This window comes from Anopheles gambiae, chromosome 2 (assembly GCF_943734735.2).
Source record: "Anopheles gambiae chromosome 2, idAnoGambNW_F1_1, whole genome shotgun sequence".
Lineage (NCBI taxonomy): Eukaryota > Metazoa > Arthropoda > Insecta > Diptera > Culicidae > Anopheles > Anopheles gambiae.
In genome coordinates, this window is record NC_064601.1 from 59677722 (window position 1) to 59696321 (window position 18600).

General features: G+C 36.2%; 3 protein-coding genes across 6 annotated transcripts; 2 read left to right on the plus strand and 1 right to left on the minus strand.

Annotated features, from left to right (window-relative positions):
* The first annotated feature begins 917 nt into the window (after positions 1-917).
* Positions 918-2657, plus strand: LOC1272860 (palmitoyl-protein thioesterase 1). Its single transcript, XM_311781.5, has 5 exons — positions 918-1463; positions 1541-1686; positions 1742-1830; positions 1943-2378; positions 2437-2657. Exons 1-5 carry the CDS (start codon positions 1340-1342, stop codon positions 2557-2559), a joined length of 918 nt encoding a protein of 305 aa, XP_311781.5. The 5' UTR covers positions 918-1339; the 3' UTR covers positions 2560-2657.
* Positions 1943-5249, minus strand: LOC4576037 (probable ATP-dependent RNA helicase DDX10). The gene has a single exon (XM_001230841.4). The coding sequence runs from the start codon at positions 5139-5141 to the stop codon at positions 2856-2858; it is 2286 nt and encodes a 761-aa protein (XP_001230842.4). The 5' UTR covers positions 5142-5249; the 3' UTR covers positions 1943-2855.
* Positions 5250-11914: 6665 nt separating this feature from the next.
* Positions 11915-17760, plus strand: LOC1272856 (ubiquitin-conjugating enzyme E2-18 kDa). Of its 4 annotated transcripts, none has more exons than XM_061650902.1 (5): positions 11915-12068; positions 12407-12502; positions 12677-12736; positions 17117-17307; positions 17369-17760. In XM_061650902.1, exons 1-5 carry the CDS (start codon positions 12042-12044, stop codon positions 17397-17399), a joined length of 405 nt encoding a protein of 134 aa, XP_061506886.1. In that variant the 5' UTR covers positions 11915-12041; the 3' UTR covers positions 17400-17760. The 4 variants fall into 4 exon arrangements, with proteins under 4 accessions (XP_061506886.1, XP_061506884.1, XP_311779.4 ...); XM_061650900.1 differs by having other exon boundaries at positions 11916-12068; positions 17117-17303; XM_061650901.1 differs by lacking the exon at positions 11915-12068 and adding an exon at positions 12103-12255 and having other exon boundaries at positions 17117-17303.
* The last annotated feature ends 840 nt before the right edge of the window (positions 17761-18600 follow it).

The window sequence follows — 18600 nt, forward strand, 5'->3', positions numbered from 1 at the left end:
GGGCCTTGTAAAGTATGAATCGGGCATAGTACAGAATGAAAGTGTCCTACTGTTGAAGGTGTCGATAGCTTCGGTGTGTTTGATCCATCAAGTTGTTTAAAAATACGTATTTTGTATGTTGTTTAACTTATTATGTATTATTTTAAAATGTTTACCTAATTAAATCACCAAACATATTATATTTTTTTTAAAATATACAGTGGAGCGCCGTTTATCCGGATACCTTTTATCCGGCTTTCCGTTTATCCGTGCTGTTGAGAAATGACAGTTCAATACAAAAGTGACATTGGGTTATGAGGAGGATATTTGAAAAAGCACATTGTCATAACAAAAAAACACTGTAATTCATGGCAAATTTTAAAAATTCTCTTTCGAAAAACATGAACTTAATAAAAACTGGGTTATTTTTATTAAAAATAAGAAAAATTTCCAAAAAATCACCATGAGTTGGTGATAAAATATATCATATGACTCATTATCCGTGTTATTCGCTTATCCGTGCGACGTCAAGTCCCGGATAAACAGCGCTCCACTGTAAAACCAAATTGCATTGTACGGGTTTGAATTAAAAATTTAAAAAAAGGAATTTAAATAATTTTTTATGCGATTAAACTTAAAAATAGTGAATTTTCTTACATATCAGTTCAACTACTAGCAAAAAACTATTGTTTTACAGCTAGAAAGCAACAAAATATAAAGTAGGCCCAATTCATTCTGTACTTTGCCCGATTCATACTTCACAAGGCCCGAATAGAAATGACAGTGCCCAATTGAGGGTTTACGACGCCCGCAACAGTATTTACGGCGACCGATAACGCTTTGACGATGCCGGATTGGCTAGGAAACCCTGTATAACTTGACCTGATATCTTTACGGTCCTTGTACGAGAGGGATTTTTGTGCCAAAGTCTTAGTTTGACAGATAAATGCCAATCGAGAAATGACGGTATTTTCCTCCGTCTAATAAGGCCTTATCACGGCGCGATTATATTTGGCGGGATGTCTGGTTGCACGGTAACGTGTGTTTACGGCTTTATAAAAACAAAGATCGTATAAGTGACATCTATTCAGTTTAATGGTATGAAGCGGATCGGTCCGAAGAACATTGTTATAGTTGTTGGATTAGTTTAGAGAGTCTTTGGCTCCAGCGGAGTTCTTTAGCCTCTAGGCCCGCAGAACATATTTACTTAAAGCAACTATTTAGTGTCTAGTGTGGTATAGTTTAGAAGAGCTCTTTCTTATTCATCCGTGATTTTAAAATTCATGAAAATCTAATTAAAAGTAAACTAATAACAAACGTTGATAAGACAAACACCAAGTTCATTTTGGTCTCACAATTGATGTGTGACTGCATAAACATGCAACATACTAGATTTGAAGTGGTTATTTTCTACTTCATTGCACTCACAACAAAAGTGCAAGTTTCTAGTGAGAAATTACCTATTGTTTTGTGGCACGGCATGGGTAAGTTATGCAAGAAGTTATGTTGGATTTGTTTGATTTTTTTTTGTAATTTGTATTTGTTTGTTTTTAATCTTCAGGTGATACATGTTGCTTTCCGTTCAGTTTGGGCGGTGTGACAAAATTTCTAGAATCTGAAATCAATGTTTACGTAAAATCGATTGAAATCGGAAATTCTATAACTGAAGATTTTAAAAGTGGTTACTTAATTCATCCCAATCAACAGGTAACATTCGAACAAACAGTGTTCCCTACAGATTAACAATCGCACTTTAATACAGGTCAATATGGTTTGTGAAGATCTAAGCACGGATGCTCAATTGAAGGGTGGATTCAATGCTATTGGATTTTCTCAGGGAAGTCAGTTTTTGTGAGTATTGAGTTGTATGTTTGTAATTCATGTCACGCCCGTCCCTTAATTATTCGCGTATGAAGGCATGTATATAATACGACCATTAAGGAATAAAATTGGTATCTTCCAGGCGAGCACTGGTGCAAAGATGTTCAACTCTACGCATACATAATTTGATTACATTGGGTGGTCAACATCAGGGGGTTTTTGGATTACCAAACTGTCCTTCAATAAGCAGTCGAACATGTGAACGGTTTCGGCTGCTTCTAAACTATGCCGCATATACAGATTTGATGCAAAATTTTCTCGTTCAAGCCACGTATTGGCATGATCCGCTGAATGAAAGTAAATACAGAACTTCTAGCACATTTTTAGCGGATATTAATAACGAGCAGTTCATCAACAAAACCTATGTGAAAAATTTACAAAAATTGAATAAATTTGTAATGGTTCAATTTAATAATGATAGCATTGTTCAACCATTACAAACCCAATGGTTTGGTTATTACAAACCTGGACAGGATAAAGAAATACAGGGCCTCAAGGAAACCAATATCTATATCGAGGTAAAGTAACATCTACTTTTCGCCCGCCACAAATTTAATTCTACTTACTTTTTTTCAGGATCGACTTGGTCTAAAAAAGATGGACGATCAAAATAAAATCGTATTTCTCGAGTGTGAGGGCAATCATCTTCAATTTACGAAAGAATGGTTTAGAGAAAATCTCTTTAGTTATTTGAAATAACTGAATCATGAGTAGGATTTCAATGCTGAATATATCTGAAAGCGAATTTGTAGAATGTATCGTATACAAATAAAATACTTCAGCTATAATCTGTTAAATGTTTATTAGTTCAGAAACGATGTTATCAACTATAAATTACCCACTACTATTGAAACATATTTGTAAGACACACACCATTTACAAAAAAGAAAAACAAAAGATCATTGAATCAACATTCCGTTGCATACTTGTATTTTTTTACTTCGTTGTTGGAGAGACCACTATTATGTTCTGATTTGACACGATCGTCGGAAATACTATTTTAGCAAATTAATGGCCAGTTGTTCTGTATCATTTAAGGACAATGCTTGAGCATTTTGAAGTACACGTATTCTTTTGACTGTATCTTTAAAATCATAGCTTCCTGAAGCGTGTTTATAATCTACTTGTTTTCCATTATGATTTCTTTTTCCATACACTTTATCCGGATCAGGAAGCCAATCAAGTGAAACGCTATTTTCGCTTTCGCTGCCAAAATCATCAGCCAGAACACAAGAATCGTCAACTTGCCTTTTACGTTCCTTTTCTTTTATAATCATTCTTTTTGCTTTCTTTAATGCTTTATAACGCTTTTTATCATCCGCATCTTGTTGTTCTAGTCTAAACCGTGCATCTTTCAAATCGTAGAACTTGTTCGATTGCTCACCGTTTGTATTAACCGGGGCACCATCTTCATCAAATACGATTCGTTTACTCATATGTAGGGACTTCTTTACTAGCTTGACCTTAGATATTCGTTTTTTTTGTATCTTTTTTACATCTTCTGATTCAGTAGTAACATTGGAAGCCTGTAGATCATCCGATGCAAAGCAATGTGAACTATTATGAATGTGTTTAATTCGTAGAAAATCATCCAGATCTTGTTCTTCATCGCTGCTATCCTTAGTTTCGATGCCAGTAATTTTGATTTTACTTTCAGAATCGGAAGTATTTAAGATTTTACTTCGTTTCCTTTCCAACGTACGAGAAACAAAACGTACACGCGGAGTGTTACTCAATCCTAAAGAGTTTGCAAACTCATCTAAATTTAAATTGTGCAATTGAAACACTTCCTTATTCTTCATCAGGGCTATTGATTTGATGTATGCAACAAAAGCTCGTTTTGCACTCTCTTTTAATTCTGGGGATTGGGCAAGCAGTGATTGGATTTTCAGCAGTGGTGAAAATAACTGACGTTCATCAATTTTAATCTGCTTAATAGGTATTTTGTTCTTTTCTAGAGAATCTAACATTGGATCTACCTCGTGCGGGAGCAAAACGAGTAAATTTTCACCACTTGTATTCAACCTTGCAGTTCGTCCGGCTCTATGTATGTACTGGGCAACGTCTTCGGGGCAATCAATTTGAACCACCCAGTTAACCTTAGGGAAGTCCAGCCCACGCGATGCTACATCTGTGGCTAACAAGCATACATTTGTTTTCTTTTTGCAAAAATCACCATATATTTTGTTACGCTTTTCTTGGTTCATTCCCCCATACAATGGTAACAGTAAAGAGGTCGGACGAAGCTTCTTAAATACCTGGTAGAAATATTTCACCTGTTTGCAAGTGGAAAAAAATACTATAACTTTTTGTTTAGGATGGGTTTGCAGGAATGACCAAAGCATGGTCAGTTTGTTAGCAAGATCAACTACAACGTAGCTTTGCTGTAATTTCGCCGGTGTGGCGATTTGTTCATGCTCGTGTGGAGCAATTTGAACAGGGTTCACTAGTTTCACTCTGGCTAAATCACGAACAGAATTCGTTTGTGTTGCAGAAAACAATACAGTTTGTCGTACTTCTGGAAGATTTTCGATGATGGAATCCATTGTAGCCGAGAATCCCATATCCAAGCATCTGTCAGCTTCATCCAGTACCAATATTTTCAAGTTTGTTGTATCAAATAAAGGATTTTGATCCATATGTTGTAACAGACGACCGGGAGTGCCGATTATTATGTTCAGATTGTGCAGGCGATTTCGCTCGTATTTGAGATTTTGACCTCCAATAAGAAGACCAATGGTAAAATCGTGATGCCGTCCGACCTGTGTCATAGTTTCGTAAATCTGTACAGCCAGTTCACGTGTTGGTGTTATTATGAGAGCTCCTAAACCATCCATGCGGGTCCATTTCTCCACGAATAATCGTTCGAGGATAGGGATGATAAAAGCTAATGTCTTTCCACTACCCGTTTTCGCTGCCGCGAGAATATCTTTACCGAATATAGCAGGCAATATAGATTCCCGTTGAATGACGGTGGGTCTAGTGAAATCTGCTTCGGCTAATCCAGCTAAGGTTTTCTTTGAGAGCGGAAAATCTTGGAACGTTTCAATAACTTTAGAAACTGAGAATTTGTCATTGTAGCGTCTACGCAGCATTTGGATTTCCTCTTCCTCTTCCGTAACTGTAATATGCATTATAGAGCGTTTCGATTTCGTTTTGTGAGGAAAACATTTTTCATTCGCATCACCGATGGCATCATGTTTTGAAATGCGATTATTATTAACTTTGAACACATTACACTTGTTTCTTCTAGCAAAATTAACATATTTGGTATTAGACATTGCGGAGTTACAATGAAAACGTGGACTAGTCTGGAACAGCTTTCAAAATCACACCGAGCTCTGACAGCTAATAAAGAAGAAATCATTACGTGCCACACAAGGTGGAATGTATAATGAGGTGTAGTTATAGCGCTTTTGGCGATCCCCCCCCTGGGCTCCGATTTTGACAGATGGTTTTCCGCTTGTATATGTATTGATGGATTGTTTACGTTTTGCATGGTCAATATTTGGTGGAGATCAATTTGGGTGAATATTTTAGTTTATTAGAACACAGTTCGTAATTTAAAATGGAAATTTTTCTTCGAGAACTTGAAGCGTTCGCCAAAAGCGGAAAACTAACTGTCAGTTTTCTTCGTCGATTCTTCTTCCACCTAGCTGTCAAAACGGGCTTATAACTTGACCTGATATCTTTAGGTCCTTGAACTTGACCTGATATCTTTACGGTCCTTGGTGCCACACCAAGGTGGATTTAAAAATATCAGGTGGTGGATCTTAGTGCATTTTGACAATTCGTCACTTGACGTAAGGTCCCCAGGATTCAAACTTGTAAACACAGTTATTACATTTGTTCATATAATTTATCTACCCCATTTTTTCGATTAAATATTCTTTAAAAATATATTTTGGACTTTTCGAGTTCTTATTTAACATTAAAACATGGATTAAAATGTGTTATTTTGTGCTATTCCGTGAATTTATTCTATAATTCGTTGTGTTATCGACATTTTTGATGATAAAAACTAAGAAATCATTATTTTTTTCAATTTTCACATTAATTCCTCATTATCTACGAGCCGCATGGGCAATTTACGTGAGGTTAGAACTCTTACCAACATGATTTTAATTTTCGTACATAAAAAACTCATCAAATCTTTTGTGAATATATCTCATTTTTTTATTAAACCAATAGACACACAAAAATGCACATAATAACAAAGAAATCTTTTCTATTTGCTAAGCTTTGTGTGCGGAAACAAATGTTAAACGGTTTTAAAAAGACGTAAAGTCCCTCAACTATGGCGACCCCACAAAAGCCCTTATCAACCACCTGATATTTTTAATCCACCTTGGATTGCGCATTAATTTTCAAGGTATATCAAGGTGGATTAAAAATATCAGGTGGTCGACTAGGGGCTTTGGGGGATCGCCATAGTTGAGGGATTTTACGTCATTTTAGAACCGTTAAACATTTGTTTCCGCACACAAAGCTTAGCAAATAGAAAAGATTTCTTTGTTATTATGTGCATTTTTGTGTGTCTATTGGTTTAATAAAAAAATGAGATATATTCACAAAAGATTTGATGAGTTTTTTATGTACGAAAATTTAAATCATGTTGGTAAGAGTTCTAACCTCACGTAAATTGTCCATGCGGCTCGTAGATAATGAGGAATTAATTGAAATTTGAAAAAAAATGCTTTCTTAATTTTTATCATCAAAAATGTCGAAAACACAATGAATCATAAGAAAATTTCAAGGAATAACACAAAATAACACACTTTAATCCATGTTTTAATGTTAAATAAGAACTCGCGAAGTCCAAAATATATTTTTAAAGAATATTTAATCGAAAAAATGGGGTAGATAAATTATATGATCAAAATTAAATTAATGTAAACAAAGTTTGAATCCTGGGGACCTTACGTCAAGTTACGAATTGTCAAAATGCACTAGAGTCCACCACCTGATATTTTTAAATCCACCTTGGGTTATATGTCCGAGATGTATTTTTTTTTTTGACAGATAAATGTATCAAACCGATCCGTTTGACCGATAACTATATACGCAATCCAAGGATAATGTATTTAGAAGGTTGATTTTTATCATTTTTGCTGGGCGACATTGTGAGGGACATCTGTCACTCTCTGCATACAAATTTCACTACCCCGTACCAGCCCTCCCCGATTTTTATAACAGAGCCCACGGAAGAGAAATGTCAAGTCGAGAAATGTCATTTTGCTCTGAACAACTTCACCTTGTCATTTATAACACCTTGGCGCAATCTGAGATTGCGCATCGTCTATTGCTACGGAACCAAGGATAATGTATTTAGAAGATTGATTTTTATCGTTTTTGCTGGGCGACATTGTGGGGGACATCTGTCATTCTCTCCATACAAATTTCATTACCCCGCACCAGCCCTCCACGATTTTTATACCGGAGCCCACGGAAGAGAAATGTCAAGTCGAGAAATGTCATTTTGCTCTGAACAACTTCACCTTGTCATTTATTACACCTTGCTACGGAACGGTGAGTTTTTGTCAAAATTCGGTAACCTTGACCCAAGGTGTTTTAAAATGACAAGGTGAAATTGTTGAGAGAGGTGTTTTAAAATGACAAGGTGAAGTTCTGCGCAAAATGACATTTCTCGACTTGACATAACTGTTCCCGGGGCTCCGGCAAGGTAAAAGTGGGTAGAAAGGAGGAGTCGTCATGTAGAACAATTGGGCATCGAGGCTTTAGAAAAAAGCACAAAACCAGGATCGACGGCAGTTATGAAATGCGACGAATGTTGCTTTTATTTGAAAATGATAAATGAATTGTTTTCGTTTAATAAACAATTGTTTAGCACTAAAAATTTGTATTTTGCATCCACACTCCATAAATCGGCATTTTACACATTATATTGATGTCTACCCAAGCGCCAAAGATTAAGCTTAAACGAATGGAAAATTGAATATCCATCGAAAAAAAATGAAAGCTCCACAGCTTCATTGGTTTGATCAATAGATGGCGTATTACAACTCATCATTATATTGCTATCCTTTTCTTGCAATGTGTTTCGACAAGTTTCATCTTATCATGACCTAAATAGCCTTCTAAATTTCCCAGCAAAAATCTACATGAATGGTCGTGTGGTCAGATACGTGGGTATCAACACCAACGACCATTACTCAAATCTCACTTGCTTCAGTGCTGGTGGTTTCCGTTGGAGTTTAGTATTTAAACAGTCGTATCGCCGTTCTGGTTCTAGCGATGCATAACTTCAATGCGAAACCATACAACAGTACAGAGGAAATGAGAAAGCTCTCCTCCAAGCGATGAAGCTCCACTGGTTGGGGTATCCCACCAACAGAGAGCGCCACCAGCTTTTTTTTTGCTATTTTTAGAATGCATGAGTCGTTTGCCGTCTGCTAAACGAAGTCTTTCTATATTCCGTTTAGGTAGAGAGCTTGAGTCGTTTAGAAGGCGTTTAGTGGTCGTTTAGTGGATTTGTGGCACTTGGGCTGTCACTCATTGCATACAAATTTCACTACCTCGCATCAGCTATCCACGATTTTAACACGGGAGCCACCGGAATAGTTATGTCAAGTCGAGAAATGTCATTTTGCTCTGAACAACTTCACCTTGTCATTTTAAAACACCTTGGGCTGGTGCAGGGTAATGAAATTGCAGAGAGTGACAGATGTCTCCCACAATATCACACAGCAAAGCGATAAACATCAACCTTCTAAATACATTATCCTTGCCTTGACCAGCCAAGAAATAAAGTTCACTAAAAGTGACAAATGGGACGGTCTGATGGTACAGTCTTCAACTCGTACGACTTAACAACATGCCCGTCGTGGGTTCAAACCCCGTATAGACCGTGCCTCCATACGTAGGACTGACTATCCTGCTATGGTAACGAAAAGTCACTGAAAGCCAAGCTCACTTCACTAGTGGATACGGGCAGGCCTTGACTGACGACGGTTCCCAAATAGCCAGGATTGCTTAAGCAGCTCATTTTGGCACGCTAAAGATCGCTGCTCTAATTCGCCTTTTGCAGTAGATAAACAGCATCAAAGTTCTATGTGAGTCTTTCAAACAGCGCCTAAGCAGCTTCCTTATGCCACGATGCCAGGGATTATTTTTCTTTGTGTTTTATTTTCAAGCAAGCGTCATCGATGAAATAAACAACAAGATTTGTTTCGTTTAAAAACATATGTATATTTCTAAATCTTTTGTATTGATGAATTACACACAATTTTACACAAATTACTGATAATTCACAATCACTTCACTCAATATTCATTCTTCAATTAACGAATCTAACTTGTACAGCAGCATTGAGATTATTGCCGGCGTCCGTCTTTGACACTTTGACAAGAGTCACCTTGAACCGATGTCATGCATTAAAAAGCTATAAAGTTCCACCAAGTTAAGTACAGGCGGACCCCGAGATACACGGTACCTCTTATACGCGGATTCGGAGATACGCGGTTTTCTAAATTTGACAGTTCTTTGAGCAAATTGTACTGATTTGACACATCAATTGTAAATTGCCAAATAATTTCCGTTTCGATCCAATGTTAAAAACTTTTTCAAAAGGTTTAAAACTGTTATATTTAGTCAGAATCATATCAAATAATTCATAAAGTGACTAAAACCGCCCCCTACTGCCAAAATTACACGAAAATTTGTGATATTTTAGCTGGAAATCACGAGATTCGACTTACGCGGAAATTCGAGATACGCGGTATATTTTGGCCGTTTTCGGTCCCCATTAACCGTGTATCTCGGGGACCGCCTGTACTCTTTCTTAACAAGCCTTCAAGTTCTATTATGAACCCTACACATAGTGCTAATCAGCCGCAAAGTTCCAAAGAGTACCATGTACCTGTGAAAAAGCTCCATAGTTCCGCAAAGTACCGCCTATCTGTTAATCAGCCACAAAGTACGACATCGGAACGATTTTTCGTTAAACAGTCCTAAATCAGCTATAAAGTACGAGCTGGCTATTTGGGTTGTTGTGCCAAAGAAGAAAAGTGACAAAACTTGAGGTTCGTGAAAAACGTAAACAAAATTTTGCGCAATATAGGATCCATTGCTATGGTAATAAAGCTAAAATGCATGTTTCTAATTTTACGACATCGGGACGATTTTTCGTTAAACAGCCCCAAATCAGCTTTAACCGTAGAGTTGGCAACCAGATTTACACACGTAAGTTGGCAACCGGCATACCCGTGTATTCCACACGTTTTGATGCAAAAAATTAACGATTTTCATAGGTAAACAATGCTTTCTATATTTTAATGCTGTAAGCAAGTAATGCCGACTATATATTCTCTTCTATTTCATTTATTCATTAAGTTTTTTTTTCATTTTAATATAAAAATAACGGTCATATTGAAATTTGGAATCGCTTGAATTTGACTCGAAAATAAGCACAATACGAAAAGAGGTAGAAGAGAAACGTCATTCTACATACAAAATGTATGGAATACCCGGGTATGCTGGTTGCCAACTTACGTGGTAAAGTTAAAAAAAAAATCAAAATAAAATACTTACAGGCTGTTTAAAATTACAACTTATGCACCAAAAAATCATAAATTAAAAGTTGGGAGGCTACGGCAAATTTCAGGTCAATAAAAGCAATGAATCAAAAGTTATGGCAGTTTAAAGTTGAAAAAAATACCCGGGTATCCGGTTGCCAACTTAAAGGTTAAAGTATGAGCTGGCTAGTTGGGTTGTGGCTGATTAAGAGATAGACGGTACTTTGCGGAACTATTAAGCCTTTGAACAGGCACATGGTACTCTCAGGAGCCTTGTAGCTGATTAGGTTGATGTGTGATGTGATGGTTCACGATGGAACTTGAAGGCTTGTTAAGAAAGCGTACCGAACTTGGAACTTTATAGCTTTTTAATGCATGAAAACGGTACGAGGTGGCCCTTGACGCTTGCTAGAAAATAAAACACAAAGAAAAATAATCCCCGGCATTGTAGCATAAGGCCGAAAATACACGGACCGGAATTTCGCGGCCGCGGAATTCCGCTTGCTGAAAAATGTATGGATATGACAGTTCGGGAAAGTTGCCGTTGACACTTTGTAAATGGATTTGTCAGCAGGTGGAATTCCGCGGTCGAGAAATTCCGGTCCGTGCATTTTTGGCCTAAGGAAGCTGCTTAGGCGCTATTTAGAAGGACCACCTGGAACTTTGATGCTTTTTATCTACTGCAAAAGGCGAATTCAATCTTTAACATGCCAAAATTGGCCGATAAGCGTTTTTGGCTAATTTTGTATTTACCTATTTACATTGATTAAAACATTTTCTGACCTGTATTTGCGTTGCCGAAAATCGGAACACAGCATGCCAAAAATAGGAACAAAATGCCAAAAAGAAAAGCAGAACCAAACCAGCATTTTTACAAATATTTGTGGAATATGGATTTGGATAGGCACTTTCACTTTGGCATCGCATACGAATTGTTAATTTGATCGCAATCGAAATCGCAAAGTCAGTTTCGACCAGTAGACAAACCCTATGTAAAATATCGAGCAGTCGACAATTTTGTCGACAATTGGTATCGCATACGCTCGTTGTCGATCGAATTTATTTCGACTAGGTAGATGGTAGTCGGAAGCTCTTGTATAATCTGATTTCATTCACATTTTTTAGATAAATAATTTCAAAATTTATGCAGAAATTAAAAATACCATTTACAAAACAGTAATGTATTAATTGAGGCAAAAATAAATGAGTTAAAATCTGTTTTGAAATACTGATTTTTTGTAACCTAAATCAATACAAATATCTATTAATTTGCATGTATACACCAATGTCTATGTGTACATATATATAACTAAAATATATAACTAAAAAATCTATGTGTATATATAACTAAAAAAACATAAAATTAACAACATTATTTTTCATCAAATGAATGTCACCAGTCTGCAACTCTCTTTACCGCATGCATATATGTTAACAAACGGATTTTCTGCGAGCTCGCAGACTGCCCGAATTCGTTTCATGGAATTTTTTTTACAAATGTCACTTAGGTTGGTAAATGGACTCTGGGCTTGCTCATTGGGAGTGTCTTACTTGACATAAAACGCAATTAGGTTGAATCTTTCAATTTGATGATAATCTAGCTGCCAAACAGGAAATAACAACCTTTATTTAATATATCTTAGCAAAATGGCAGCCACACGAAGATTGCAAAAAGTAAGTTGATTTTTGTAGTATTACTTTCGGATATTTCGTTGGCTTAAAAGTGTGTAGTAAAAAAACAGAATAAAACTAAAGTTATTAATGATATTGATAGGAATGAGGGCTTAGCGCGGCTTCAGTGTTATCAGTGTTATGATTGATGAACTGATACTCAATTAAATGGTTAAATACATTTTCGATGGTACAGATTTTGTTAAAGTGTTATAAATTAAGCGACGTTATCAACATGATGTTTTTACTCCTAACATGTAGTTGGACATCCACCGAAATGTTCTATGTTATGGTTGTGTGGCTCTTTTTTCATCTGATTTTCCTGTTGGCATCTCTTGTAGGAACTGGCAGACATCCGATCGTCAGGCATGAAATCCTTTCGTGACATTCTTGTAGATGAAACAAATTTACTACTTTGGACGGGATTGATTGTACCGGTAAGAATTGTGCTTGTGAAGTAAACCAATGAGTTTGCTTGTAGTATTATTCTAGTCTTATTATATGTACAATTATATTTTCAATTACACAAACACACAATGGAAGAGTAGATAGCCCAAAATCCTTGTAACAAAACACACACATTCCCCGAAATACGCGATTTAACTTTACAGGCTGTCCCCGAGATACGCTATCAATGGGAACCGACAAAAAACCGCTTATCTAATTTCCGCGTAAGTCGAATCACGGAATTTTCAGCCAAAATATAGCCTAACCATCAAATATAAAAATTGATATATATATATATATATATATATATATATATATATATATATATATATATATATATATATATATATATATATATATATATATATATATATATATATATATATATATATATATATATATATATATATATATATATATATATATATATATATATATATATATATATATATATATATATATATATATATAATATATATATATACATACATACATACATACATACATACATACATACATACATACATACATACATACATACATACATACATACATACATACATACGTACATACATACATACATACAGTCTGTTCCCGAGTTACGCGGTTCTCGACTTACGCGGATTCGGAGATACGCGATTTTCTAAATTTGACAGATCAAATGTCTAATCAGTACAATTTGCTTCAAGTTCAGTATGAATTGCATTTTTGCTAACAAATTGAAACCGCTTAAAAGCCAGAAATATTAGAATTTTTCGCACAAATTATATCAAATAAATGATAAAGTGTATAAAAGTACTAAACAAAATAAAAAAAATCTGATGACTGAATAGTATTTTATTCAAAAAATGTGAAATTGGACATACGCGGATATTCGAGTTACGCGGATTCGTCGGGAACACAGAAACCGCGTAACTCGGGAACAGACTGTATATAAATACAGTGGAGCGCCGTTTATCCGGGTACCTTTTATCCGGCTATCCGTGTATCCGTGCTGTTGAGAAATGACAGTTCCATACAAAGGTGACATTGCGTTATGAGGATATTTGAAAAAGCGGTTAAAAGAGCACATTGTCATAACAAAAGACACGATAATTCAAGGCAAATTTCAAATACAGGCGGTCCCCGAGATACACGGTACCTCTTATACGCGGATTCGGAGATACGCGGTTTTCTAAATTTGACAGTTCTTTGAGCAAATTGTACTGATTTGACACATCAATGGTAAATTGCCAAATAATTTCCGTTTCCATCCAATGTTAAAAACTATTTCAAAAGGTTTAAAAATGTTATATTCAGTCAGAATCATATCAAATAATTCATAAAGTGACTAAAACCGCCCCCTACTGCCAAAATTACACAAAAATTAGTATTATTTTAGCTGAAAACCACGAGATTCGACTTACGCGGAAATTCGAGATACGCGGTATATTTCGGCCGTTTTCGGTCCCCAATAACCGTGTATCTCGGGGACCGCCTGTATTCTTATGTGAAAACCATCAAGTTAATAAAAACTGGGTTCCTTTTATCAAAAAATAAGATAATTTTCCAAAAATAATTCAGGAATAGGTGATAAAATATATCATTTGACTCATTATCCGTGTTATTCGCATATCCGGGCGAGGTCAAGTCCCGAGAAGCCCGGATAAACGGCGCTGCACTGTATATATATACAGTACATCCGGGGGCGGATTAACCGGCGGGTGGCTTAACCGTGCGCATAAATGTGACAGCTGTTCAAACGTACAGCGAACATTTGCTGCGATAGTCAAGGGCCAACCAGTTTTTTGTGCAGCTCTGTAGTGTCTAGTGGTGTTTTCGAAATTATTTTTGTTCATGAACAGTTGTTAAACCTATAGGGTAAATGTACCTATAGTGGTGCTATTGCTCTAAAATGCGGTTCATAGGGCAAATTAAAAGTAATTAAGTTATTCAAGTTAGTGTTAAATGTTCTTTAGCCTTTTACAAAGGGTTTAAAATTTAAATGAGGCCATTCCGTTACTTAGTGATCGAAAAATCCATTATTTTGTGAAATGGGTCAACATTTTTCCAAAATCCTTAGGATTTCATAACGAAACTCATTTTTCTGTTAACGTTCTAAACGACCACATAACCACGCAATTATTAGTTTTTCAACATAACTGTTATGTAATGTTATTGTTTTACTAAAATTATTTGCCTTTTGACCATATTTATGCATTTTTAAGTGTTTTTTACCATAGTGCCATTATAGGTACACAAAACAGGCATGTTCCTATAGTGGTTATAGTTATAAAATCAATAAATACAGGTCGTTTTAGATTTTTTCGAGGAAATTTTTGGCATGAGGTACTGTTTTCACTAAAATAAGCAACAGAAATGATTTTTATGTAGGTAATTTACCAAAAACAGGCCAAAATTCGCTTATCTGGCTGAATGATAAATTGACTTCAAATCAAGCACACTCTTCCGGGTGTAGGTTGACCACAGGTGTGATGCAGTACTTTAGTGAATAGTTTCATCAAGCAAATTTATACATTTTTTAATCCTTGCTATTCATACGAAAACAGCTTCGAAACTAAGTTTCATTGATATTATACACCGTTTTTGATGCATCTTTGTTTACCACCACTATAGGAACACAATACGACGACTATAGGAACCATACCACCATTATAGGTACAACGAAGCAGTCACAAAAATATGTAATTTTTCGTAAATTTGATGTGTTTCATGGTAAAAATGGTTGTGATTGCGTAGATAAAACATATTCCAATTGCTATGTGTTAAAATATTCAGAAATTGTCGTTCCTGACACTTTAAATCCATTAAAACACATCGGTACCACTACAAATTGCACCACTATTGGTACATTTACCCTAGTTATTGATTAAAATAATATTCTACTAACGATTTATTGATTGATTCAAGGTGAATTAATCATAAAATTAGTGGATTTTTTAATTTTTATATGAATTTGACATTTCTTGGACCATTATCCGTGCAAATCGATTAACCGGCAACCGCCCGGTCCCGAGCTGCCCGGATAATCGACGTTCCACTGTAGTTGATTACAGTTTTCCCCGAGTTACGCGACACCCGAGTTAGGCCCGTGTCTGTGCTCCATCGCTTGCGATTTTATCGCACGTGCTGTCAAACGCTTTTTCGTATCATATTGCGATTATTTGGATGATGTTAATAATATAACGATTATGAAAAATTAAGTTGAGATTGCTCCTACAAAACACCAAACATTTAGTTTGACAGATAAAATCGGATGCGGCGTCCGACGAAATCAAAAATTTTTGATTCCGTCGTACGACGAAATCGCACGTCCGACGTTATCTGTCAAATCCCATATAAAATTTTGACAGGCCTTTCGATAAAATCGCATCCGATGGAGCACAGACACGGCCCTTAGGCGAATTCGAGTTAGAGCGTTTCTACATACACCGAGAAAGCACCTGAGAAAATATCTGACAGCATGTATTGACAGCGACTGACAGCATTTTCGGTGTTAATTACTGACTGACTGACTGAGACAGCATTCCAAATTGTTAATTAGTTCATAAATTTTACAGGATGAGTATTTCATAAGTAATAATACATTTTTGAGGGTATGATGAATGATGAAGGGCTCTCCGTTGACAAATGGCACATAAGATGGCCAATCCGATTTTGGTTAATATTTGACCTCGTTCCTACACATTCCTTGGGCCTATTTTTTGTTGTGGACAAAATATAGTGTAAATAGACATTTCCATCTCATCAACGTGGCATGGAGTAGTTACACCTGTTTCCAGCTAGGTTCGAATCTCGTGCCGTGTGCATCGAATCGCAAACCGCCTGCTTCGAATCGCATGTCACTACGATCGAATGCGTGCAACCATGGTTGAATCGCGTTCCACTACGGATTGAATCATGTGGCGCTACCATTGGAATTCTGAAAGGTAAAGCATAGTAAACTGTTTGTTTACGTTTGCAAACTGCTTCCTTCTTCGCCAATGTCAATTCGTTTCTAAAATTCTAATAAAATTTAATTATTCACTGACTACACGTAAAATTTTTGTTATCAGCGAATAGTCATGGTTCCTCGTTGGTGATAAAACCCTTGTTTACAACTAATATTCGTGGGTTTTATCCATAATCAGTGAATAATTACCATTCGTATTTTACAAACGAATTGCTATCGGCGAAGAAGAAAGCAGCTTTCAAACGTAAACAAAAGGCTTGCTATACTCTACCTTTCAGAAATTCAATGGTTCAACTCTATCGTAATGGTACACGATTCGATCGTAGTGGAAGACGATTCAACCGTACTGGCACGCGATTCAACCGTGCATGTACGCATTCGATCGTAGTGCCATGCGATTTGAAGCAGGTGGTTTGCGATTCGAACCTATCTGGAAACAGGTGTAAATCATCTGATACTGGTGTGTTCCATTCATCGGTAAGCCACTGTACATTCCTCATAAATCATGGGCTATACAAATCTGGCCTTGAATTATTTTTAATTTAAGCTTGACGACGGTTTAGCATTGCCATTGCCAACAGTACTGGTTTGTTTTGGCGACGTTATTTGTTTATAAAACCAATAATGAGTTTTCTTTCTATCTTTACCTAAGGATAACGTCCCCTATAACAAAGGAGCTTTTAGAATAGAGATAAATTTTCCAGCCGAATACCCATTCAAACCACCAAAGATTTCGTTTAAAACCAAAATATACCACCCAAATATTGATGAAAAGGGTCAAGTTTGTCTTCCGATTATAAGTGCCGAAAATTGGAAACCGGCAACAAAAACAGACCAAGGTTAGTAAGTATAATAAAAATGAAGATTACAGAAGGGAAATATTTAATTATCTTTTTCATTCTAGTTATTCAGGCGTTAATAGAGTTGGTCAATGATCCCGAACCTGAACATCCTTTACGTGCAGACCTGGCGGAAGAATTTCTAAAAGATAGGAAAAAATTTACAAAAAATGCCGAAGAACATACCAGAAAGCACAGCGAAAAGCGACCGGAATAAAATAATAGATGTGAATACTAGATGCTACACCATCAAGATCATCGGATGTTCATCATTGAAAAAAAAAACAGTTGTAAATTGTAAAACGATATTAGGGAGATGTTACTTACATTCGCTTAAATCAAATACATGCGTTATCTGAGCGACGATAAGATAATCATTGATACTCGATGAACGTCACATCTGTTTAGTCGAATCCAACAATCTGAAAATTTTATTAAAAAAAATCCTTAATTCAAATTCTCCTGTGGTTTTGGCAAATTTGCCTTTCTCATTCAGAAGAGAAAGCGGGCAAAATGGGCAACTTCACAGCAAAGATACATTACATCGAATCCAACAATCTGAAAATTTTATTAAAAAAAATCCTTAATTCAAATTCTCCTGTGGTTTTGGCAAATTTGCCTTTCTCATTCAGAAGAGAAAGCGGGCAAAATGGGCAACTTCACAGCAAAGATACATTCCAATGCTCGAAATGTATTCATTGGAGTGCTTTATGGATATCACGTAAGTGTTATAACCCTTAAATTACAAACTACCCAGAAAAATGTAAAATAAGCTTAAGCATTTTATGTAATTTTTGCCACTTCGAAAATAAGCTCAAAACAGTGTAACAGGGATGCGTGGAAAATGTACATGGTATGTTTTTAAAGATATGATTTTACTATACTATTTGTCTGAAGCGAGCAAGGCCATTGAATGCGTATTTTTACTAATATTTCAAGTATACAAAAATGCTGCACGTGGGGAAAAATGGCCAGTTACGATTGGGGCAAAAAGGGCAGTTACGCTTGGAGCAAAATGGGCAGATGCTTTTGACATATGACGCTTGGTGAGGCTATGGTCAAGGATTGTGTAGGAACGAGGTCCCCCCTACCAGCCAAAATCGAAATAAAAAGGCAACGGATCCCAATAACTATCTATTAATTGACAGCTCATGTGTAACTAGACGACTCGTCGAATTGTTGTCTTTTTAGTGTCTAATACGATTTATTAGACTTCTTACAGGGTTTCACACTTTATCTCAAGACCGCGGGACCCCTTCCCGAATCTGTCTTAGCCAAAGCCAAGACTGCGGTATGA